General features: G+C 44.2%; 1 protein-coding gene across 2 annotated transcripts; it reads left to right on the top strand.

The window, feature by feature from the left end:
- The first annotated feature begins 255 nt into the window (after window positions 1–255).
- atm (ATM serine/threonine kinase) lies at window positions 256–25630 on the top strand. Of its 2 annotated transcripts, none has more exons than XM_084950194.1 (63): window positions 256–402; window positions 614–707; window positions 1511–1629; window positions 1884–2029; window positions 2206–2370; window positions 2462–2627; window positions 2728–2966; window positions 3878–4047; window positions 4187–4365; window positions 4559–4930; window positions 6048–6251; window positions 6492–6593; window positions 6768–7002; window positions 7088–7219; window positions 7346–7471; window positions 7569–7658; window positions 7764–7950; window positions 8049–8242; window positions 8321–8400; window positions 8509–8664; window positions 8920–8995; window positions 9132–9274; window positions 9363–9480; window positions 9579–9749; window positions 10064–10239; window positions 10364–10607; window positions 10768–10883; window positions 11003–11129; window positions 11237–11436; window positions 12020–12194; window positions 12735–12893; window positions 13009–13141; window positions 13224–13319; window positions 13413–13584; window positions 13675–13816; window positions 13913–14089; window positions 14242–14419; window positions 14538–14643; window positions 14737–14895; window positions 14984–15092; window positions 15394–15482; window positions 15584–15686; window positions 15789–15937; window positions 16026–16130; window positions 16212–16331; window positions 16436–16670; window positions 16769–16942; window positions 17055–17174; window positions 17707–17924; window positions 18034–18241; window positions 18321–18446; window positions 18551–18691; window positions 18909–19047; window positions 19516–19598; window positions 19766–19906; window positions 22847–22963; window positions 23067–23216; window positions 23317–23482; window positions 23828–23914; window positions 24028–24142; window positions 24605–24668; window positions 24791–24933; window positions 25019–25630. In XM_084950194.1, the coding sequence occupies exons 2-63, from the start codon at window positions 636–638 to the stop codon at window positions 25197–25199; spliced, it is 9285 nt and encodes a 3094-aa protein (XP_084806320.1). In that variant the 5' UTR covers window positions 256–402; window positions 614–635; the 3' UTR covers window positions 25200–25630. The 2 variants fall into 2 exon arrangements, with proteins under 2 accessions (XP_084806320.1, XP_084806318.1); XM_084950192.1 differs by having other exon boundaries at window positions 25016–25630.
- Window positions 25631–25733: the final 103 nt, after the last annotated feature.

The raw sequence follows: 25733 nt of genomic DNA, 5'->3' as shown, positions 1-25733 counted from the left end.
TTGTGGTAGTTGTAGTCCAAATAGAAAAAATCAATCTGGATAACATTCTATAGTTTTTTACATATATATACTTCAATTTATAGGTTGAACGTGACTTCAGCAGGTCGTATACCACTTCAATAACACCATACCTATTAAAAACATTAGGTTTATTTTCATGCTGATAGAAAAGTGAATGGACTCACTCAATACCTGGCATGAGAAGGAAGTGATGTGAGGAGCTGAGCCTTGCTGCTGGGGCGGGAATATTTTATGCGTGGGTTACGTGTGCGTGCGTGCGTGTGGCTCTACAAGATGGCAAAGTTGTTATGGCAGGTACAGTAGCGGTGTGCCTTACCTCAGCTAACATCTGCACCTGCGCGTGTGACAACTCCGTAACTGCAATCGCTGCAGTCATCTGAGGTCAGTGAACAGTGCAGGTGTTTGAATGGACGTTTGTGAATGAAGTTAAAAGCTTAATCTGCCAGTGTCGTGTTGCTAAAGTAGTTTGCATGAGCAGTGAAGCAGTGAATAAAGTGTGGGTCGAATAGTAGAAATCTACACTGTCTACTAAGTAATAATAGTGTAGGTATAAAGCGGATGAATAACTTTTGTCAACATCCTGTCCCTCCAGTGTGTACATACGGTGAGGCACAATGAGCCTGGCTCTTCATGATCTCCTGGCCTGCTGCAGAGCACTCGAGAATGACAAAGCTACAGAGAGGAAGGTGAAAAAGACGAACTACTGCCTATCAGTTGTCCAAATAAATGAATTCATAGGCGATTCAATGTACTTTAAATAGGTTAAACAACTCCCTATTTAGCATATTTTAAAATAACAGAGGATGCTAACTAACACTGTTGTCCAGTTATCATGGCAAAGCAGCCCAACACCAGTAACTACCACAGTTATCCTTTAATTCACTTCTTTTAGTTACTACCTTCAAATCAGGGCTCTTCTTACCGTACAGTATTGAACTCAGTCAGAAGCTCAGATTGCACTGCTTATACATCTGCTGAGCATCAGCATCTGTCCTGCCCACTTGCAAATAAGATGCAATTTGCCTGTGGCTTGCACTACATCAATTTTGCACTTTATAAGTGTACAAAGGCAGTGCGATGAATAGCTGAAAGACTCTAAAATCAGTTATTTTTTTAAATAAAGGTTTATTTACTTTCCTGGCACGAGTAGCAACAAAAACAAAATAAGATCTGCCAGTCATCTTGGTATGTTGATAGTCTGTATAGCCCCTCAAGTTCTCAGTTGTGACACATTATATGTATTTATTGAACAGAATTTCAAATCCTGGTTCTTCCTGTTAAAATGGGGGGTTTTCTTATCGCTAAGTGCCTGCTCGTATTGGGTCGCTTGATTGTTGGGGTTTTCTCCAATACCGTTGGGTCTTTAACTTACAGTATAAAGAGCTTTGAAGTGAATTTTGTGGGGAATTATCCATAATTAAATAAACCTGAAATGTTTTTAATCAGTGCGGTGTAAATGCTTTTTATTTCATCTCGTTTTTATTATCAGAAAGAAGCTGAGCGCTTCAGACGGCTCCTCCGGTCTCCAGAGATTGTGCAGGAACTGGATCGTAACTCATCAGCTAAAGCAAAAGCCTCCAAGCAACTCACATGGGATGCTGTTTTCAGGTAACCTGCCTCAGAGTATTTGCAACCATATAAATACAAAATGTATATATCTATAAGGTGTTTCCAGAGAAGGTACTATTTTCTACCTTTTTGCATCTTTTGAAAAGTTCTTAAATAAGTATTTGTTCTTATTTCATATTCTGCAACATGCTCGTAACTCATAAATGATTTTAGCTAAAGTTAGCACATGTACCGGAACAAGTGGCTTCTATAAATGAACGCTCTTTATTCTGCTTGGCATTTTATTGCATCAGGTTTCTGCAGCGCTATGTCCAAAAGGAGACGGAAAGCATGCAATCAAGCAAATCCAACGTCACAGCAACCACGCTGGCCACGCGGCAGAAGAAGATGGCTGAAATATGCAGCCTGATCAAATACTTCATTCGCTGTGCTAACAAACGTAAGAGCAGGAGCAGGTTGCAATATGTTTCAATTTTGGGTATGTCGTAATAAATAAGGGAACATTCATATATCTTTATATTTATAAGTATCTTTCATTAATTCATCAGACGCAGTAGAAAACATATTGAATGAACTGTGGGGACTGCAGTTAAGAGTGTCCTCTTCTTCCTCCAGGCGGGCCTCGTCTGAAGTGCAGTGAGCTGCTGAAACATGTGCTGGAGGTTCTGCAGAATTCGTACTGCTGTTCAGCCTATGGAGAAGATTATAGCAGCCTCCTTGTAAAGGACATCCTCTCTGTCCGCAAGTACTGGTGTGACATCGCTCCACAGCAGTGGAAAGGTCAGTGGGCTATTTGGAGTTTTATTTTCTAAACATCAGGAAGCAGACAAAAGTAAGAACTGACGGATCTGTGTTTATTCTTGATCCTTAGATCTTTTGGACTTGTACTGTGGTTTGTTCAACTCCTCGTCCAGACCCATCAACCGCGTTTTGGTGAGCAGAGTGATCCACACGGTGGTGCAGGGCTGCTGCATGCAGACCGATGGATTCAATGACACGCTGTTCAGCTTTTTCTCCAAAGCACTGCTTAATGTCAGGTGAAGACTTTTAACACTGTTTTCGATTTACGTTGAATAAATGTTCCGGTATTAGTCGCTAAATTTAAACACTATGCATTCTTTGTATCAATCGTATCAGGCAGGAGAAACACTTGGCTGTTTTGGAGCACCTCGTCTCAGCTCTGAACATCTTCTTGAGATATGCAGCTATGAATTGTAGGATGAGGCTGTGTCGACTGGGAGAGGAGCTTCTGCCTTCCATACTGTACGTCTGGGCAGACATGAGGCCCAGTCCAGCTCTCAAAGAGGAGATTGTGGAGTTCTTCAACCTACAGATTTGTGCCCACCACCCCAAAGGAGCCAAGACACAGGATACAGGTTCTTCTTTTAAAAACTTCATTTTAAATGTTGGTTTCCAGTGTTTGTGGTTAATAGTGGTCGGAGGCCAGGCTTTATCGCGGGATCTACACTCACCAAACACTTTGTTAGGTACACCTTCCTTTCTGGTTCGTCTTCTGCTGCCGTAGCCCATCTGCTTTAAGGTTTGATGTCTTGCACATTTTGAGATGCTCTTCTTCACCTTGATTAAGACCATCCAACTACTTTGTTTTAAGAAGGGCATATTTGAGTTTCCTATCTCTTACAGCAATATAACCTTTCTCCTCTAATCTCTGACATCACAAAAGCATTTTCGCTTAGACCACTGTCGCTCGCTGGACATTTCCTCTTTTTTGGATCATTTTCTGTAAACTGCAGACATGGTTATGTAGGAAAATCCCAGCAGATCAGCAGTTTCTGAAACACTCAGACCAGCATGTCTTGCAACAACAAGCATGGTACATTCAAAGTAATTAAATCAGCTTTCTTCCTCATTCTGATGCTCAGTTTGCATTTGGGGGGCTAAGGAGGTAGAGCGGACTGGAAGGTTGGTTGTTCGATCCCTGTCTGCTCCCACTTCCAACCTTCTTTCTGGGCAAGATACTGAATCTCGGGTTGTTCCCGATGCATTCCAGGCTGATGCATTCATTGGTGTGTGAGTGTGTGTGTGAATGTTAGATAGAAACCAGTAGGTAAGTAAAAAAGTTTAATTTAAATGTAACCGCAGTGCACAAATCTTTCAAATTTCACTGGTGAAAACATCAAAAATATAAACTTTTGCAAAGCTGTGGCTGAACTCAAGGTTTGCGTTCATTTGTTGGCAGTAATTATTTAAACGTCATGAACATAAATATTTGAATATCCTTAAATAAATAACCAATAACTGGTGGCTGCTCTCACTCATACTGCAGGTGCACATGCTGAGGACTGGTCCAAGTGGCGGAGTCTGCTGTACAACCTCTACAACGCGTTGGTCAGGGAGATTGGTCACATAGGCAGCAGAGGGAAGTACGTCACGGGGACCAGACACATAGCCGTCAAAGACAATCTCATTGAGCTTACGGCTGACATCTGTCACCAGGTAAGAAAGCTCGAACGTCATGTATGCACCGAGCGCATCAAGGTTCAGCTTCGCTCAAAAGTGCGGTGAGGAAGCTCATTAGAGGAGGGTGTCTGGACACATTTAATCCTTTAAACGCTCTTACGTTTCTTTGCTGTAGCTGTTTAATGATGACAGTGACACCCACATCGTGGATGTCACCCAGGCCTCCATCAGAGCCACACAGATGGGCAGTCCCACCCACGGAGCTGCCAGCAAGCGCCGGCGTATCGAAATGGGCTGGGAGGTCCTCCGTGAGCATCTGCAGCCTCAGCACAGTGACTTTGATGTCATACCGTGGTATGATAATCACAGCACAAATAATATAAACACATTTTCAAGTTAAATAAAGATGATTACTGGGTAGAGTGACTTTTAAATCAGTGTTATTGCTTTTTATTTTATGGGGCATCAACTCTGCCTTGAGACACGGAGGACTGCTGTGCTATCAGCGTCACATAAAGACATTCCCGTCTTTTATTTCCTCTCTCAGGCTGCAAATCACCACAGCGCTCACCTCTAAGTACCCATACATGGTGCCTGGACGGGAGCTGGTCTCACTGCTGTTAGTGTTGCACCAGCTCCTGGCAGAGCAGCGGAGGGGAGAGAGGGGTGTGTATGTGCTGCGCTGTCTGAGGGAGGTGGCCCGGTGCCAGGCTCGCTACCCAGAGAGAGCCCAGGTCTACAGGACGGAGCTGGGAAGGCTCTGGGTTAAGGTATGGGGCCTGGCAGTGCGTGGGGTCAGCTCGTCCCAGACAGAGTCCCTCAGCCTGGACCTGCTGGCCTCCATCATCCAGGGAGGACTGATTAATGTGGACAGAGACTTTTGGAAGCTTTTATCTGGATCTGTATGCAAACCGTCCAAGTGAGTTTCTCTCTTTTTTCATTGCAACAGTAGTTTTGTTTAATTACAGAAAAGGTACTAATTAGGGCTGCCACAAACGATTATTTTGATAGTCGACTAGTCACCGATTATTTTTGTGATTAGTCGACTAATCAGATCATGCATCCATTGGACGTAAAACGTACAGCTTATTGCACCAGCATCTGCTCTTATATAACTATCATTAGCTTACAGCTTTAAGTGTTTAAGGTATGTGCTAACTAAAAATAAAGACAAGATGACAGTTTATTACATTTTAATGAAATTTGCAGATTGTTTCAGTGAAGCTTAAACTCAGGCGTCTGCTCCTTGCTATCTAAAATATAACAGGACTCCAGAGTATATTCTTGAGCATCTCACACTTCTAATAATCAGCTGTCTGCTTGATGTTTATTCAGCTGTGTAAAAACTATAACTTTAATCTCAGCCGAAACGATTTACTCAGGAACAAATAAAATACTGAAAAAAAGCCAAACAATAACATATTTAAGTTATTTAAGTGACTTATATATCATGTTTAACCTGAGTAGCGAAAGACAGCGGTGGGTTTGAAAACGATTTGCCGGGAGTCCGGTGTTCTCACGGCTCTAGTGAGCGTTAAACCCCGGCTAGCTATCTAGCTAGTGGGTAACAGACGTCTCCGAAAACGTCGGAGCGCTTTTGAAAATATGTGGTGTCTTGATAAACTGAGCAGATATTTGAGGTTTACACAGCTACATTCTCGCCTGAAAATATGTTAAATGTTTATTTGGTGACCCAGAAAGAGTAATAAGAGAAATATTAAAACTAACTAGCTGCCGCCATTGTTGGAAACTGAGCTGGACCGCGCTATGAATTCTGGGACACAGCTTCTTCTTCTTCGGGGTTTAACGGCAGCTGGCATCCTTGTACATGCAGTGCTGCCATCTTCTGTTTCAGTACGTTATTACACTCTTAAATCCTACTACTTATTCCTGCGTCTTTTGGGATCTTACAAAGCTTCAAACGACGCGTCGACTATTAAATTAGTCGTCGACGATTTTGATAGTCGACGTAATCGTGACTAGTCGACTAATCGTGGCAGCCCTAGTACTAATGTGATTCGATTCCTCGTACGCAGGAGTGCTGCACTCTGTCTTGCCCAGGCCCTGTTAAAGTGTCCGGTCCCAAAAAGTCTCATCTCAGCATCAGGCTGGGACTTTGCAGGGGCCACAGAAGGAGCCACATCACCTAATCTGAAGGAGAGCTTCATAGCTTGGATGCTGATGAGCGACCAGAGTGATGAGATGGAGGACAGCTCCAGACCTCACCCCATCATTTGCAGGTTATACACTGATGTTAATATTTGTAGAAGGTGCTTTTATATTCAAAAGATAAGATGTTCCAGTTAAAAAAGTGTTGTTTATAGGATTCTTTTTTCTGTTTGCACAAACTCCAAAACTCAGAAAATTGAACCTTACTTCATATTTTTCCTTTGTTTCTGGATTTTTTCCTAGAATAAAGTTTATCTTGTATTATTGCATTTGTATTTAAGATAAAACCTAAACTTTTCTTTTAATTGCAGAGACTTTCCTCACAATCTTATAGCGAACATCTTGGTCTCTCTTACTCTGAAGGACGCCAGAGTCGGCCTAAAGTTTCTGCTGGGTACTCATGGCATAGAAAGGTGAGGGGAATTCTTTTATTTTTCAACCTCTTTTATTACTATATACAATTTCTAGCCATAACCTGTAATATACAGCCAGTTTCTGCACTGCATCTCTCTCTGCCCTCTCTGTAGGTATTGCTTTGAGATTTGGGAATTAAACTAACCCTCTTTGCAACTCTTTTCTCTTCAAAGTGCCTTTTCTCAAGAGCAAATACCCTCTGATGCTGAAGACAACTTGGAACAGATCGAGAGACTGTACCAGCAGTTCAGCTTCAACACGTCGCCGTCAGAAGTCCGCAGATTTGACCAGTCGGCGAGGACGGTGTCGGCCGACAGCCGGTTTGCTGCTGTCCCCGGCCTCAGAAACAAGTTGGAGCAGTCCCTGCTCTGCGTGGCTGACAATTTACTCAACTGCTTCTCTCCTGAAGTGAGTTGAAGTCGGATGTGTGTGCGCGTATGAATGTTGTTTTTCATGGTAAACAATGACATCTATTGTTTTGGACCCTCGACAGTCTCAGTCCACTCCTCCAGAGTGTCTGGTGCGTTGTTTCAGTCAGCTGACCGCTGTTTTGGCAGCTTACGTCTCCACTGGGTTTCTGACTGAGGAGGAGGCCTGCCGATCGCAGCTCTTCGGTAAAGCAAAGGTAATCAGTTATCTAAAGTCATAAAATCTGATTCCAGCCTGGCTGAGAACCCTTGTTTGTCATATTGAAAGTTGAAATGAAATATGAGCCCCAGCTTTAAAGTTTTCGGGCTGTTCTTGCTCATAGGCGCTCGCCCAGGACTTCAGCGGGTTTGTTTCAGGGGTGAAAGTAAAAATGACAGAGGAAGGGACCATGGGCACCCTGAGGTCTGTTATGAAGCTTTGCACACAGTCTGCCAGCAGAAAAAACAAGGTGACAAAGCTTTTCTTCTAGAAAAACAACCATATCTCTTAAAGTCGAAGTCAGGCATTGACAGTGGATTTTAACTACTTTTGTGATCATTCTGCAGGAAAATATTTGTCCCACCTCCTCTGGTTTCTTTATAATGATTCTGCCAGCCAGCCTCCTCAGCGAGCTGGCGGAAATCTGCAAAATGTTGGTAAGCGACAGAAACAGCATGTCACAGATTTAAAAGATACAAAAGGAAAAACCTTAATGTGAAAAGCAGGCTTGTGAAATCAAGCTCCCTTCTTTTTCCCTTTAGATAAGCACTGCTGCCAGGAGAGTCACTGTCATGGATGACGATGACCCCATGGATGATGAGTGGGAAATGACCAGAACTCAGCAAGGCCATGATGTTGACTTGTTTGATGATGGTGAAGAGCCCCAGAGCAGCACCAATGGGAACCACAGGCCCAAAGGAGACAACACCGACACTTCCTGCGGCCCAGGTATGTCGGGTCCTTTCCTGGTTTGTTCCTTTCTTAAAAACACAGACAGCTAAGTAAAAAATTAGCACGTTTCATACACATTGCTCGCTACCTTGCAGGTGCGAAAAGCCTTCTATCAGAAGATCATCTGGCACAGCAGGACCTGGCTCTCCTCGCAGTGTTGGAGTTCCTGTGCGAGTGCGGCTCGGTCCAGCCCGTCCACGGCCTGCTTTTCAAACCCCAGGAAGTGCGGCGCAAGCTGTTGTTGCTGGTGGAGCAGATGGACTTCAGTAAAGCCCTGCACCTCAACATGGTAGGCAGCAGCAAATTTGGAGGATCACCGTGGCAATCCTTTAGCCAGAAACACTCATCTTATCTGGTTTTCTTGCAGTATCTCATCCTGCTGAAGAAGCTTCCTGCTGAGGACTCGCTCTCCCCGGAGGAATTTGACTCGCTGCTCCGTCCTCTGGCGTATGAGAACCTTTCTCTTACTCGTATTTGTTAGACACATTCAATCTGCACAACGTGAATTAATGTGTCTGTGGTAATAAATAGATGTATTTGTTGCTGTCTTCACAGGGACCTGTGCTCTCTGTATCGTCAGGACCAGGAGATCTGTGCTGCTGTACTGATGAGTTTGTTACCCTCCATAAAGAGCCTGGGGAAAACCCATCACATGCCAGAGGAGATGAGACATGTGCAGGGATCCTTGCTGAAAGTGGTGTCCGGATTCTGGTTAGAAGCATGTTTTTACACCATTAATAGATGAACTGGCTGCTCTTTAAAAAAGATTACATTTACATACATGATTTCAATCCTTGATAGAGAAGTGTAAAATGACCTTCTTTTGGAATTTGAAATTCTCTTGTTTAAGGGTTTGCTACAGGGTAAAACGTGTATATTTGTTGCACTACAAACAATGTATTGTTTTCTGTGGAAGTGTATAGTAGTCAGAACTGTTACTAATGCTCCTATTGTACTGCGTTTCAGTTTCCTGAGCCATACAGGTAAATGCGTGGCATCTGTGCGAGCTGCTTTAGTGCAATGTCTGGTTGCTCTCCTGGAGGTAAAATCTACGATTAAGCAACAGTGTTGCTGTTTTTACTGCCTGTAAAAGTGTCCCATTACTGCAGCAGCTCTCGTTGTCACTGCTTTTGACTTTGCTTGTTCTTTTGTGTTTGCTGTCATTTCGGCTTGGTTAGGCCGACCCATGCTGTAAGTGGGCCATCCTGAGCATCAGAACCTCTGACGGAGAGGAAGACCATCCCGTGTCTGTTGTCCTTCCATCTCACCTCGCAGACGCACACCACCAAGTCCGCATGCTGGTAGCCGTTTCAGTGGAGAGGTACGCTTCCGTCTTTTACCACTAATAAACATAAAGCAAGACCAAGATCAGACAGATAAATATGTGCTCGCTGGTATCGCATCTCCAGGCTGTTTCTGGACATGAGCTCAGAGCAACCAGATAAGAAGAAGATGCTGCCACTTAAACACCAGCAGAAAGCCTTTGAGAATGTTTACTTGAAGGCTCAGGAGGGGATGAAGCTTCCGGTAAGACCGAGCAGCATTACCACATGTCGGCAACTCTTTGCTATACCCCCCCCACACACACACACTGACTAACGTATTGTTTGTGCAATCGCACGCAGAGAGGCTGCTCTTCTGAGGACCGGGAAGACGAGATGTTCAACCGCAAGGCCACCCTGCTCAAGAGCTTATCAGTCGTACTGTGCTGTAGCCCCGTGTGTGAAAAACAGTCCCTGTTTGCACTCTTTCAGTCTTATAAAGAAAACGATATTGAAGAGCAGCTCATTAAAAAGGTAACAAGCTACTTGAATGCAATTTTGCTTTTACAATGTCTTGATGCATTGTAAAAGTGAGTTAACACGTGCTTTGGATAACTACTCTGATGCAGATTAATACTGCACAGTATGTCACTATGGGCCAGGTTTACTGCCAGTAAGAGGTGGGATTTTTGCGACTGACTCTATTGCATGTGGATTTATGGGAGTTCCTTTTTCAAGGTGCAGAATATAGGGAGGAGAATATTTCAATCAAGCATGCAAACTGATTTAATGTGGTTTAGTAATCGTCCAGGGTGACATGATTTGTCCTGTCCTCTTTTTCACCTCAGATGTTGTGCAGTGTCTCCAGAGCGCTGGGCTACAGGAGCGTAAAAACATTCGTCAGCTCTCACCTGAACTACCTGGTGGCCGAGTGGCTCGCACAGAGACAGTCTGACGACCGCTACACTCTTGGATCTTTCCCCTACAGTCTACTGGATCATGACACAATCAAAGAGTTTTATAAGTGAGAAAACAAACTCATCTTTGCGTCACTGAGTCACATTTCCTTCTTCTATCGTTACATTAAGCTGGTGTTTTTTGAAATCAAGTGTATTACGACTGAGCATCCTTTTCCAATACTCTTAAAGCTCTTCCTACCCGGTGCTGATCCCCCGCCTGGTCTTCCTGGATGACTTTGAGCAGGTGAAGTCTATCGGCAGGTCTCTCGACAAAGACTGGAGGGACTTACTGGCAGACTGTTTCCCAAAGATCATGGTCAACATTTTGCCATACTTTGCACTGCCGGGACAGGACTCGCAGGTTGCACAGCAGAGAGAGAAGGCCAACATGGTGTATGACCTACTCAAAGATGCCAGCTGTCTGGGTAAACAGGTAACACCAGCTTGTATCGACAGTACATCTGCACTCAAGACTTTTGCTTGTCAGTCCTAAGATCTGAGAAAATGTTATCAAGGTCAAACGCTTGGCTGAACAAGCCATAGTCAAATGATTTTATATACTCTAAAATTCACCTTCTCACATGTGTCCACAGCAAATCGACAGCCTGATCCACAGTAACCTGGCTGACATTGTAGTGGAACTGCTCATGACTCTGTATGAAGGAAGTGGAGCTGAAGAAGACAGAGGAGACCTGAAACGCTTTATTGGGTATTGGGATATTTGTCCTCTAGTAGTTGTTGTTTTTTTTATTTCCTTTTACTGTTCATTCATCTAAATACTCAGTATGGTAACAAATGGACATCAAAATCAGTGTTTATATCTCTCAGAGAGCTAGACCCGGTACCAAATCCACCATACTTCAGCTCATATGTCATCAAAGCTACACTGGACTACCTCAGCAAGTGCCACGGTGCCAACCACAAGTCACTGGTAGCCATTCTGTCAAAAACCTCGGTATGATGTCTCATGTATCGTCACCCAGTCAAACTTTTTTTGTTTTGATAATAGTCACAGTGTTCCGTTTTCTGTTCTATGTGCAATAATGTTACATCTGTCTGTAGATTTCTATCCAGAGGATTCTGCTGGCCGTGTGTGAAAGAGCAGCGGAGACGACCAACAGCTACGAACGGCACCGCATCCTCCTCATGTACCATTTGTTCGTCAGCCTGCTGCTCAGGGAGGTGAAGGACGGTCTGGGTGGAGCCTGGGCCTTTGTTCTCAGAGATATAATCTACACGCTCATTCACCATATTAACAGCAGGTTGGTGCACTCGCAGGCAGACTTACACACTGGTGTGAATCCTGAGTAAGCCAGTCAGATTGTATTATATGAAATTAAAGTTAAAGGCTCACAGATGTGGAACACGTTACCACTAGAAATAAAAACAATAAGTGATCTTAAAATTTGTAACGCCAAGATAAAATCATAACTTAAACCAAAGCAAGTCCGTGATCACTTGTAATCACTGAAATTGGTCATTTCCCATTCTTAATGGCTGTTTTTAAGTATATAAAAGTATATATATATATACACATATATATATATATATATATATATATATATATATATATATATATATATATATATATATATATAAATTAGCAAAAAATCAGTCATTTTTTTATACTATTCCTGTTCTACTATTATTATTATCATTATTATTATTATTGTTGTTGTTTTCTAGCATTACCCGGTATCTCCATACCGCTAAAAACTGGCTAAAAATTGAGCTAACTTAGCTACATTAGTAGCACGGTTTTAGGCTAGGTTACACAACAGTTTTTCTACATTTCACACATATTGTGCTGTACATACATACACACTGTTTTCCTGCTGTCCACAGACCAGTTCCGTGTGATGAGGTTTCTACCCGCAGCCTCGCTCTGTGCTGTGACCTGCTGGCCTCCGTGTGTCACGTGTCCCTGCAGGTCTGTGATGATGCTCTGGGCTGCCACCTACAGGTCATCATTGGAACTCTAACTGCTCAGGTGACCAGCCGACCCTCCATCTCAGAGCAGGTAGGTGATTGCATGCCAAAGCGTGGTGTTCGTTGAATGTATTTAGTATTTAGTACACAGCATACAGTTCAAAACTCTTGGGCCGCCCATAATTTCTTAATATTTTGTTAGGAAAATGGGAAAGACAGTTTTTAGGAATACCACTTCTTGTTTTTCAATTTGGTTTCAATTCAGTTTTATTTACACAAATCACAACAACGGTTGCATTAAGGTGGTTTATATTGTAAGGTAGACCCTACAATAGTATATACAGAGAACAACCCAACAATTTTATGAACCCCTTTGGCAACAGTGGGAAGGAAAAACTCCTCTTTAACAGGAAAAAATCTCCAGCAGAACCAGGTTCGGGGAGGGGCTCCATCTGCCAAGAGCGGTTGTGGTTAGGGGAGGAAGAGAATCTGGGTCTTTTGTGCACAGACAGAAGGATGGACTGTTTGCTGATAACAAACTCTTCTTTATTTCATATCTTTGTCTTAGAATAACTGTGGCTCCTTTTCAGTGTGCATGATTTTGATTTTGAATCCTCTTTTTGCCCTGAAGGTGCTGAGTCTGCTGCAGTTTCTTGTCATAGAAAATCAGCAGACGTTAAAGGAAGCCATCAGAGGGTTGGAGCCTTTCCCTGATGTTCCTAAATTCAGAGAGCTGCGGGCTGTACAGCACAAACTCAAATATAACGCTGGCACCTTCAGTCTAAGACAGGTAAAAGCAGCAAATACATGTGTAAATATAATGTCCTCGCTTTAAAAGTCTATTTAGATCTTCTCTCATCATATTGATACGGAGAGTAATGAATTTTTAATTATCCCCCCTGCAGGAGATCGCCCACTTCCTGTCAGTGACGTCCTGTGACTCCTTACCTCTGACTAGACTCGAGGGGTTAAAGGAGCTCACCAGACAGCTGCATGACAACAAAGGACAGATCAGAGAGCTTCTTAAAGAGTGCCACGGTATGATGCTAAAGGAGGAAGAGTGGTTTCTGCGTGAGAACGATTGCATGTAAATGTTTTCCATCCGTGTCGTCCTTTTTAGCCGACGCGAGCGACAGTGTGCTGGTGAAGTTGGTCCTCAATCTGCTGCAGCTCTGTAAACTAGCAGCCGGCCACCCTGGAGGAGCTGACATTCAGGGTAAAACAAATCAAAGCTGTGTTGTCTTCCATGTCAACAGTTTGATAAGATTCAGTTTGGCAGTGCTCTCATAGCTCAGTCCTTGTGCTGCAGAGGCGGCAGGCAGCTGTTTAGGAGAACTGGGCCCAGTAGACTTGTCCAACATCGCCCTTCTCCATGGCAGAGACCCCCTGTATGAAAAAGCCGTCTCCCTCTTCGAATCCACCGAGTCTCAGTGTCTGTACATCGTCCTCAACTGCACGAACGACGCGCTCACTCAACAGCAGTACGCTGACTCCTCAAATTCTGTAGCTATCAGGTTTTAAGTCATGATGATGGAAAAGCTGATGTGCTCTGTGCTGTGGTTGTCTGCCAGAATCGAGGTGAGACGGGCAGCAGCTCAGTGCCTGAAGAACATCCTCGCAACTCAGTCAGGAGTCGACTTCTGGGAGCAACACAAAGGGAACAGAGACCCCATGCTGACTTACCTTAACCCATTCAGAACAGCCAAGAATAAGGTGGGTTTTAGATATTTGTACGTGTGTCTGCAAGTTACCTCACGGGAGCTCACAGCAAGCTCATGCATCTGATTACTGGCTGCCATCCATGGTCAGGCGGTTGCTGTGGCTGCCAAGGAGAGCACAGAGGCCAGAGGAAACCTGAAGAGCCAGGAGTTCTGGATTCCCCAGGCGGGCAGCCATAAGAGCTGGCTGAAGGCTCTGTGCACAGCGCTGCTGGACAGCGGAGGGGTCAAGTGTGAGGCTCTGCTTTTGTCCCGACCACTCTGCCTGGTGAGTTATCCTAAGAGCTGTTTAGAAGTCCAATGGCTACATTACTTAATTTGTGTTTAATTAGTGAACATTTGTAGTCATATACTGAATGTCAGTACAGCCTACTCCACCTTATTCCTTCTGTGTCGCTCCATTATTCTCTCCATGTTTAGGTGTGGGTGGACTGCTGTCAGAGGTTACTGCCTCTCATCATTCACTCCATTCTTCTGGATGACTCCGATGGGTCGTTTAGGGACTTGCTCTCCTCCCACATTCAGGACTTTTTCAGCTTTTGTTGCAGAAGCGCTCAGGCCTCGAGTCGCTCCGCCACTCCTCTCACGTCTGACTCTGGTCAGTTTGAATCTGTGACAAATATTATTGATCCTGTTCCTTATATTTTGACAGTGGACGATAGATCATATTTAGTGTTTGTTTGCTTTGAGATGAGGGTCTATGTTATTCTCTACAGAGTCCGACACTGCGAGCCAGGGCGTGCATGATAAGACCTCTCTGCGTACCATGCTTGCAGTTATTGACTACCTCAGACACCAGCAGAGGCCACTGGAAGCTGACGGGTTTGTAGTCCGATATTATTCGATTGGACCTGCTCTTGTCTCTGCCCCAGTAAACCTGCTGTAGTATGAATGTAGAGCTTTGCCTTCTTGCAGTAAATCCTTTGGCACAGTGTGCGACTCAAACTTCTGGCTGGATCTGAACTACCTGGAGGTGGCCAAAGCCGCTCAGTCCTGCTCAGCTCACTTCACCGCCCTGCTGTACACCGAGATCTACGTGGACAAGATCAAAGCTAACATGGAAGAAAGTCGCAAGTATGCAGCGGCTTCATTTAAACAGTAACAGGAAAAATAACTTTATCCAGCTTTTCATTTTTGATCCATTCATTTCCTGTAACTGCAGAACCAACTCCAGAGCAACGCGGAAAATAAATTTCGAAGAGAACAGTCAGACCTTCACGATCTCCAGCCTGACTGAGAAGAGCATAGAAGACACCAATATCAGTCTGCAGGTTGGTTCTTCGTGCTGCACACATAGTTACACAGGCTGCTTTGTTTTCTAAATGACAACATCAGGTCAAATCAATTTTATTTGTTTGGCTAAGAATATAAATTAAAGGTTCATGGAGCTTCACAGATATAAAAAGATTTAAATATGGGAGGAAAAAAAAGACAGCCTCTTTTGGCAACCAGGAAATGCATTGCCGTCGAAGCTGATCTTGCATTTTGATGTATCATCATTATCACGCATCAGCTATTTTATCTGTTTTTAAAAGACTTTCTTGTTCTCCTCTCATTTTTTCATATTTATAGGAGCTGCTGATCGAGGTGTATCGCAGCATCGGGGAGCCGGATAGTCTGTATGGCTGTGGTGGCGAAACCATGACCAGCCCCCTGACGAGGTAGAAAATTTCAATTAGATCTTTCACACGGTCACTTATTCCTCATTAGGCTTCAGTCATTATCAGATCTGCTGATGCCGTTTTGCCGCGTGAATTCACAGGATTCGCACCTACGAACACGAGGCTATGTGGGGAAGGGCCCTGACCTCCTACGACCTTCACTGTACCCTTCCCGAGGTCACTCGGCAAGTGGGCATCGTGGAGGTATGATTGAAATGATACTATGATGAACCACTTCCTCCAAAGAATGTTTTAGATTGAAATCTTTTAGCTTTTAGCACAGTTTCTTTAATCTTATGCCGACAGGGTCTGCAGAACTTCGGTCTAAGCAGCATCCTGGCCACCTACATGAGGGGTCTCGAGAGCGAAGGGGTCGAGTGGGGAGCTGAGCTGCGAGATCTTCGCTTTCAAGCAGCCTGGAGGAACACCCAGTGGGATTTTGAGCTGTCAGAAAGGTGAGGGAAGCATGTGCTGCATGAAACGCAACTATAATCTCACAGTTAGAAGCTAATTATTTTTTTCTCCAATGTCTTGCTGTTGCAGGAGTGAGAAATCCAATCCTGGCTTTCACGAATCTGTGTTTTGTGCCCTGCAAGCACTCAGGAATAAGGAGTTCTCCATATTTGATGAAACTCTGAAACAGGCCAGGTGCGGTGGACAAAATATGGAGTTTTACCCTCTGGTACGACAGCTTTATTTCTGCTTTATAACGCGTATGCATTTCTTCAGGGGTGCCGAGGTGGAAGAGCTACGCAAAGGCAGTCTGGAGGCCGTGTCATCTCTGTATCCAGCCCTCAGGAACCTGCAGAGCGTCAGAGAGCTGGAGAGTGTTAAAGAGCTGTTCTCCAGGTGACTCAGGCAGAAGCATACCACACAGTCAGTAACACACGGGACGCCTCCTCTGGACTTATTCATGTTTAAACTCTTTTTTCTTTTTTTCTTTTTTACATCAGACCCTTCTCAGACCTCATCCTGAGAGAAGTTTACAGCCAGTGGCGGCACCACTCTCAGCTCCTCGTTGACAGTGACTTTGCTTTAGTGGAACCCATCTTAGCTGTCCGCTCTGTGGCCCAGCACACCCTGTTGTCCAGGGTGGGAGAGCCCGACAGCAGCCAGTACCTCAGCTCTGTTCTCACTGACCATCTCATGGACTTGTGCCGGTTAGCTCGCAAGGCCGGAAACACGCAGGTAACATCCACAGATCCACAGGTGAAGGTTTGAAGCACTGTTTTCCTTTCATTTACCACGTGAATATCATATGAAGGTTGCCTCTAACCTCTTTCCAGCTGGCAGAGCGTGCAGTCTACCAGATGAAGCAGCATGCCGGCAGTGGAAGGACCTTGGCGTCGCTACCTGTGTCGTCGTGGCAACTGGAGGAGGCCCAGGTTTTCTGGGCAAAGGGAGAGCAGGGTCTGGCTCTGGGCCTGCTGAGACAGATGATACACAGCCTAGAGAAAAAGGTCAGACGGACACATAACGCTGTGTTGTAACTAATGCAAAACAGTAAGATTAGCTAAGTTCAATCCAAATACCAAGATGGGTTATTGAGCTGGTTTGATGTGTGTTGCACAGGTGGATTTAAATCCTGCGTTAGCACCAGTCTACACCGAGTGCCTCAGGCTGTGTGGTAACTGGCTGGCAGAAACCTGCCTGGAAAGTCCTGGAGTCATACTGGAGAAGTACCTGGAGAGGGTAAGAAGAAGCTTTTGGTATGAGCAGTCGAAGCTTTATTAAAAGATTAAAGTGGCTCCGGTTAAGAGTTATTTTCTGGTATTTTCTTTTCGTGTGAAGAAGAGCGACCAAGACAGGAATCTTAAAGGTCTCAAACGCCCTAAAATCCACACACACAGCAGTGATCGCCTAGAGAAATGAATGGTTTATTACCCGTCGGCCTGGCAGCATGCGGGCCTTCATACACACACACCCTCACATGAATAATTTATTTATGTCCAGACAAATTAGGAGCAGGCGAAGACATAAATATTAAACGTCTGCAAGTTTACACTTTATGTCCTTTAGCTACGCCAGATTCATATAGACAAAATTAAATAATTCATGTGTGTGTCTGTGTGTGTTTTATACGTCTGAATTGGGTCACAGTTAAATCTTGTTTTACATTTTTTTAATGTTTGTGTTGATACCTGTAAATTTTGCCTGATTTTTGTTTCTTCACGTGAGAACAGCCCTGTACTGTTGAATTAATAAAGGTCTCATCTCTGCTCAGGCAGTGGAGGTGATAGAGGGGGAATCGGGACTTCAGGACTCCAGGCTCCAGAACCAGCGGACTGAGGCGTTTTTATCTCTGGCCCGCTTCTCTGACGCTCAGTACCAGAGCATCGACAAATACATGAACTCGTCTGAGTTTGAGAACAAACAGGCCCTGCTGGAAAAGGCCAAGGAGGAAGTGGGCTTGATAAAGGAGCATAAAGTGACCTCCAACAGGTTGATTTGCACATTTACAGCTCGATGTATTGCATTTAAGCTGAGGTCCAGTTACAACCAAAGAAAAAGTGAAGGCCTGTTTCCAGCCTGTCTTTGTCCAACTTCACAGGTACACAATAAAAGTGCAAAGAGAGCTGGAGCTGGATGAAAAAGCCCTGTCCAACCTGCGGACGGACAGAAAGCGCTTTCTGTGTAAGGCTGTGGAGAATTACATCCAGTGTCTGGAGCAGGGTGAGGAGCACGACACCTGGGTCTTCCGGCTGGCTTCCCTCTGGCTGGAAAATGCTGACATTAAAGATGTAAATGAGATGATGAAGGTCAGTAAAACGTTCACATATCTGCACTGAATCTTACAAATATAATCATCTGACAAAGCTTTTTGTTTCTGTGTTACAGAAAGGGGTGAAACAGATCCCGTCCTACAAGTTTCTGCCTCTCATGTATCAGCTGGCCGCCCGCATGGGAACCAAGATGGCAACTGGCGTGGCGGAGGATACGGGATTCCACGATGTCCTCAATGAGGTAACGCGGCTCTTTTATTCATTATTGTGAGCGTAAACCGCATTATATAAAAGGTTTGCTGCAGCCACGTCCAGTTTATTATTTGTACTCCTCCTTCCTCATAGCTGATTTGCCGAGCATCTCTGCAGCACCCTCACCACACGCTCTTTATCATCTTCGCCCTGGTCAATGCCAACAAAGACGAAAACTTTTGCAGGTCCCGGCAGTCTAAGAGTGCTACGCGACAGCTCTCGCAGTTTGATCTGGTGAGTGTGATGTTTCCATCCGTTTTACACGATTCTCTCCATCATGCGGAGCTTAAATATGACACGTCGTTTGTCATGGTGTTTGCATTAAACGAGGACAGTGCTGTTGCGTTTTGAAACTTTGGGTGTGTTAAATTTTGTAACATGAGGAAAAAAAGAAGCACCTGGTGTGTTTGTTTGTTTTTTTTAAATTGTTTACATGTTCTCCCTCATTCAGGAGCGTTCGGATGTCGCTCGGAAGATCATCGCCACCATCAGGAAGAAGCGAGCCGAGATGATCCGAGGGATCGAGCGCCTGTGCGATGCCTACATCACCCTGGCTTACATGGATGCCAGCAGACACAAAACGGAGAAGAGTGAGTTATGCTTTATTCACTCGCTGGCCACTTTATTAGGAGCACCACGTTAGGAGTGGGTTGAATCATCTTTTTGGATCAGAGCTGCTTTAATTCTTCGTGGCACAGATTCAGCAAGGCGCTGGAAAGATTTTGGTCCATGATGTGAATCTTTGGTTTCACCAAATGCCAAAGGTGTGAGTACAGTGAACTCATTGTCATGTTTAAGAAACCAGTTTGAGATGATTTGAGCTTTGTGCCATGGTGCCTTATCCTGCTGGGAGCAGCCGTTAGAGGATCAGTACATTGTGGTCATGAAGGGATGAAGACTTTTCTGCTCATAGTTGCTCAGGTCCACTCAGCTGTTTATTTGCTAGCAGACCTAACATTCTACAGTTATACACACTCAGAGGTCGTGAGTATATGTTATGGTTGTGTGCATTAAATGTCCGCTGCTTAGACATCCTTTGTGTCCTTGTTTGGTTTCAGAGGCCATCCCCATCCCCGCTGATCAGCCCATCATGCAAATTAGAGACCTTGAGGAGGTCACCATACCCACAATGGAAATTAAGGTAAAATACAACTTAAAAACATACAGAGAGAGAGAACTTTGCTGCTTTCAGAGTTTATATAAAGTTTTGTTATTTAAGTGTTACTGGGGTGATCCATGTTTAGTGTATAGTGTCATTTTTTGATTGGTTTGATTGAATTATTTGTCTCATATTTATCGTGTAAACAGGTGGATCCGTCCGGTGGTTATGAAAACCTGGTGACTGTCAGGTCCTTCATGCCACACTATCACCTGGCCGGAGGAGTCAACCTGCCCAAGATCATCGACTGCGTCGGCTCTGACGGCAAAAGCAGGAGACAGCTGGTCAAAGTAAGCGTGCGTTTGTGTGTGTCTTACGTGTGTTTTTGACGTCGGGGTTTTTTTTGTCTTTCAACAAATCTCTTCTCGTGTGCCATTGTAGTCTGGCCAGCCCTGACGGGAAGGTGCTCACAATTTAAACTTGAGGTTTTTTCCATTTAGCTTTGGCCATTGCTAATGATTAATCCTGTTTTTGTACCAGGACAAACAGGCTTTCACTCCTTTATAATGAAAACATTCTTTAGCAGGCTGTGTGTTTGTGTGTGAGAGCATGCTTGTGTTTGCTGACACATTTGACAGACAATTGAAGGCTAGTGATTTACCACTTGGGAGAGTCGTGGTGAAACTTAACAGTTTTGTATCTGTGTGCTTGTTTTGCATTAATATTAAACTCACAACAGTCAGCAGCATTATACGATGCTTTGGCCTGGGAGTTTGACTCAGCAGCTTCCAAAATAAGATGAAAGTGAAAAAAAAAACAGGAGAGTTGAAACTGTGTTTGATTGGGTGGTGAAAAAAAAGCTCTACAGCGTACCATCGCTATATTTTGCATGGTAGTGTTGTATCGATTGACTGATTCAGAGCAAGAAAACATCTCAGTCACACGAGTAAAAATAGGTCAGCAGCCACTCGCCTATCTTGGGAGTCAATGCACCTACTGCTCCAATTACCACTGGGACCACTGTCACCTTCACCCTCCACATCTTCTCGAGCTCTTCTCTGAGCCCTTGGTACTTCTCCAGCTTCTTGTGTTCCTTCTTCCTGATGTTGCTGTCATTCACTATACCTACATCTATCACTACGGACGTCTTCCTCTGCTTGTCCACCACCACTATGTCCGGTTGGTTAGCCACCACCAATTTTGTCCGTCTGTATCTGGAAGTCTGACAGGATCTTAGCTCGGTCATTCTCGACCACCCCAGGGGGCATCTCCCATTTTGACCTCGGGACTTCCAGGTTATACTCGGCACAGATGTTCCTGTACACTATGCCGGCCACTTGGTTATGGCGTTCCATGTATGCCTTGCCTGCTATCATCTTACACCCTGCTGTTATGTGCTGGATTGTCTCAGGGGCATCTTTACACAGCCTGCACCTGGGGTCTTGCCTGGTGTGACAGACCCCAGCCTCTATGGATCTTGTGCTCAGAGCTTGTTCCTGTGCTGCCATGATTTGTGCCTCTGTGCTGTCTTTCAGTTCAGCTTTGTCCAGCCACTGGTAGGATTTCTGGATGCTCTCCACTTCCTCTATCTGCTGGTGGTACATACCATGCAGGGGCCTGTCCTTCCATGAGTGCTCCTCCTCTTGCTCCTCTTTCTTGTGTTTCTGCTGCCTGAGGTATTCAGTAGAGGTATTCACAGGTGTTGATAGCTTGGATCTTGTTCTTCCCACTCAGCTGACTCCTCAGGACTTGCCTTACTCTCTGGTTGCTGTTCCTGTTTGTTTCTGTTTGCCTGTAGGATTCCCAGGTACTTGTAGCTGTCCTCAATGTCAGCGATGTTGCCTTTTGGCAGTTCTGACTACTTTCCCTCTCTTCGTTACCATCCGACTACGCTTCTCCAATCCGAATGACATTCCAATGTCGTTGCTGTAAATCCTGGTTGTGTGGATCAGTGAATCAATGTCTCGTTCACTCCTAGCATACAGCTTGATGTCATCCATGTAGAGGAGGTGGCTCACAATTCCTCCATTCCACTTTCATTCGGTATCTATAGCCAGTCTATCTATATATACATATATAGAGAGGATATTGGATTGACTGCAGTCACTCTCAGAGAGATCTTTGAAGGTTTGTAAATAGCTGCTGTCTAATATATAAATGCAGACAGATTGCCAACATGTTGCCATCAGTCTGAATGAGTCTTTGTCAATGACATCAACTCGAGGAGACGCGACCCAACTTGGCCACCAGCTGGTTGTATTGTGGTTATTTTCCTATAGGTTGCACATTTCTCGTAAATGTGAATTCTCTCTGTTTTCGATGGTTTTTCACAGTTATTTACTGTATTACCAAAAACAGATTGCATGTAATTGCCAACTTGACCCAATTCAGTCACAGACAGCAGCAGACTCTGACAGCAGGTTTCATTGGCAGGTTCCATATGTGTGAAAGTCTCATTTTGCAGCAAAAAAATAACTGTGAGATAACTTTATCTTATTGAATTAAAGTTTTACTCTGAGGACATAATTTCTGGTTGAAAAGAGGTGATATATCATGTGATATCATTGTGTTGTGGGTTGTGTGGTGATTCCCACTCAAAGAGATTTACAAAAATTCTCCTCCCCATGTACATTTCAGTACAATATTGTGTTTCCTTTAAAAACTCTTGAATTAGCTTACAGTACTTCTACACCTTTTTCCCATCATTCAGAAAATTCAAAATGCACAACTATTTTCTACTACTTTTTACCAGATATTTCCCACCTCACTGGAACTCCAGTCCTCGAGTGTCGGTGTCCTGCGTGTTTTAGATGTGTCCTTGATTCAACACGGCTGATTTAAATGGCTAAATGACCTCCTCAGCATGTCTTGAAGTTCTCCAGAGGCCTGGTAATGAACTGATCATTTGATTCAGGTGTGCTGACCCAGAGTGAGATCTAAAACCTGCAGGACACCGGCCCTGGAGGCCTGGAGTTCGACACCCCTGCATTAAATTGCATTCAATTTCAAAGTAGTTCCTCCAAAGTTGTCTTGCCTGAAACTCAGAGGAACTATCAACCGAAGAATTCAGCCATTAACAAATGAATGACTGCAAACGTCTTAAAACTCCCAGTGTCCTACAGAACTCAGTCTGTCTGTTCTTGTTTTGTTTCTATGGCTGTGAAGCAGTTTGAGCCCTCACACGTGATACTGGGCTGTACAAATACACTGAACTGCACTAAAATAAAGGATCGTTGTGATGATTTTGGTCACGTCTCCTGTGAGTGATTTTAGTGTTTTAATGCAAACAGGGTCAGGACGACCTGCGACAGGACGCAGTGATGCAGCAGGTCTTCGGCATGTGCTCCATGCTGCTGCAGCGCAATACAGACACTCGCAAGAGGAAGCTCAACATCAGACGATACAAGGTTCCCCGATAGACGCACATCTGTGGCACTGCTTCACATTTGCTTTCATCTCTTTTTCCCTTCGTTGCTTAAAAAAAAAAATCTGTCATATACTTGATTCCAGGTGGTGCCTTTCTCACAGCGCAGTGGCGTGTTAGAGTGGTGCTCTGGGACGGTGCCCATCGGGGAGTTTCTGGTGGAGCCCAATAAAGGAGCTCACAAACGCTTCCGACCCCAAGATTGGGCCAACCTAGCCTGCCGGAGGAAGATGACGGTATGGCGGTGCTGACAGGAAAACACTTGCAACATGGCAACACATGCTTGCTATGGGTTCAGAACTCACAGCTGTAGTTTTTGTTGGGCTGTCACTGCAGGACGCTCAGAGACTTGGATTCGACGAGAAGCTGCAGGCCTACAACGAGGTGTGCACGAAGTTCAGGCCGGTCTTTAGGTATTTCTGCATGGAACGGTTCCTGGATCCCGCAGTGTGGATGGAGAAGCGGCTGGCTTACACTCGCAGTGTGGCCACCTCCTCTATAGGTACACCATCTCACAGAGTAAAGCTCATTATGTACTGTAAATACAAGATGCCACAAACCCAAGGGCGACATAATTGATGTGACTTGAAACTAAAGTGTTGGTGTTGATTATTATTATTAAGGTGATTGATGGATCCCGGTTTGCTTTGTACATAAAACACCACCTTTCACCTCAGCGTGTCAACATTTTGTTCTCAGTTGAAGTCCAGAGTTGAAAGAAAACATTTATTAGTCATGACACAGAATTAAAAAATATACATTTGCAGCAACGAGATTTTTATAGTCTCCAAACGACGATCCAGTAATTGTAAAAACAAACCTTCTGTTTTCTGTTTTGTGTCCACAGTCGGCTACATCGTGGGTCTGGGTGACAGACACATCCAGAACATACTGATCGACGAACAGACTGCAGAACTGGTGCACATCGATTTAGGTATTCTTACACCAAGAAGGTCACTCTTTGTTTCAGAAAATGTTTTTTTTTTCCTCCAGTGTGGATGCCCCTTTTTCTTCACTGTGTGTGTTTTTGTTGTTGATGTTTTAAAGGTGTGGCCTTTGAGCAAGGCAAGATCCTCCCCACCCCTGAGACTGTCCCCTTCAGACTCTCCAGAGACATTGTGGACGGTATGGGCATCACTGGAGTGGAAGGAGTTTTCAGGAGGTTAGCTCACGATTATGCTCAGATGTTGCTCTTATTTGTCAGCAGTGGTCTGGGACCTTCAGGCCCTTTTCTGGAAGTAAAGACTCTGTGACAGAACACGGCAGGCAACATGACAAATTTGAATCAGACATGAAAATATAAACTGAAGTGGAGGTGGGTTGCAAAGTGGCTTGCAGTAAAAGTCGACCCCTTGTCAATTCTGAGGTTTTACAGGACATAATAAAAAAGTGATCTGATCCTTTTATTGTATGAGTAGCTAATCACCATTGATTGATGAGTTTCCTTCACGATTAATAAAGTTTTATAATTTGAAATGGCATATTACATTGTGTCATTAAACAAACTTCCTCATTGATCTTTTCTCAGACCACAGATTAAGATTCATGTTGGGAAATCTGTTGCAATTTAGACATTTTAAACATTTAGCACTATAAATAATCTGAACCCTGCTTTCCCTTTCAGATGCTGTGAGAAGACGATGGAGGTGATGAGAAGTTCTCAAGAAGCTCTGTTGACTATTGTGGAGGTAAAATCATGGGACGGTTTACACAGAGCCTCATTACCTGCTCTAAATATTATGTTTTATTCCGTAACTTCATATTAAGGAGTGCTTTTGTAAGTTTCTGTGTCTTTGTGCGTTTTCAATAGGTGCTGCTGTATGACCCTTTGTTTGACTGGACCATGAACCCCCTGAAAGCTTTTTACCTGCAGCATGACGAGCAGCAGGAACTCAACGCAACGCTAAGCTCCACTATGGGGGGAGATGACATAGACAACAGCCGTAAATCCAGGTAATCAAGAGAGAAGTGTCAGAATTGGAGCTGGCGAGGTTTTGTGTGTGTGTTCAGTCTCTTCCCCTCATATTCTTTCCAGCAGTGACAGTCAGAGCTTCAACAAGGTGGCGGAGCGGGTGCTGCTGCGGCTGCAGGAGAAGCTCAAGGGAGTGGAAGAGGGAACGGTGCTCAGCGTGGGAGGACAGGTCAACCTGCTCATCCAGCAAGCCATGGACCCCAAAAACCTTAGCAGACTTTTCCCAGGATGGCAGGCCTGGGTGTAGACTGGAAAAAAGTGATATCAGGGAAAAAGTGCAAAAAAAAAAAGTTTATTTTGGTTGAAAAAAAGAGAGGTGGGAATTTTCATTCCTTTTTGTACGACTCTAATAAAACGGACTTAACAGATCAACATTAGGAATCAAGCCAAATCACAAAAATTATTAAAAAGACCAAATAACTGTGTGTGTGTGTGTGTGTGTGGAAGGCTGACATGTTTGCTGTGCATGTTTTATGTTTCACCCAGATGAATGTGAATGTTGCTAAGTGACTGTATGAATGTGAAGTACAATTTAAAGCCTTCTCCAGGCGTCATTTCATGTCTGTTCTTTATTATCAGGTAAAGTGTTTTTGTTCTTTTCCTGTGCATTGAATATAAGGCTGCTTTGTCAAATGAGTACTGTATCATTAAATAAATAAAAAAGCAGTCAATCCAAAAGCATGCTGGCCTGATTAATGCATTTCATTTTCACTTTAAAATATCCTCTCCATATTTTCTTGTCGCTCAGCCACTGCATCACTGAAACACACTGTGTCTACCT

Source organism: Perissodus microlepis, chromosome 14 (genome assembly GCF_051167445.1).
Source record: "Perissodus microlepis isolate ML-2025 ecotype Zambia chromosome 14, ASM5116744v1, whole genome shotgun sequence".
Taxonomy (NCBI): Eukaryota; Metazoa; Chordata; class Actinopteri; order Cichliformes; family Cichlidae; genus Perissodus; species Perissodus microlepis.
This window is presented reverse-complemented; position numbering and strand designations above follow the sequence as displayed.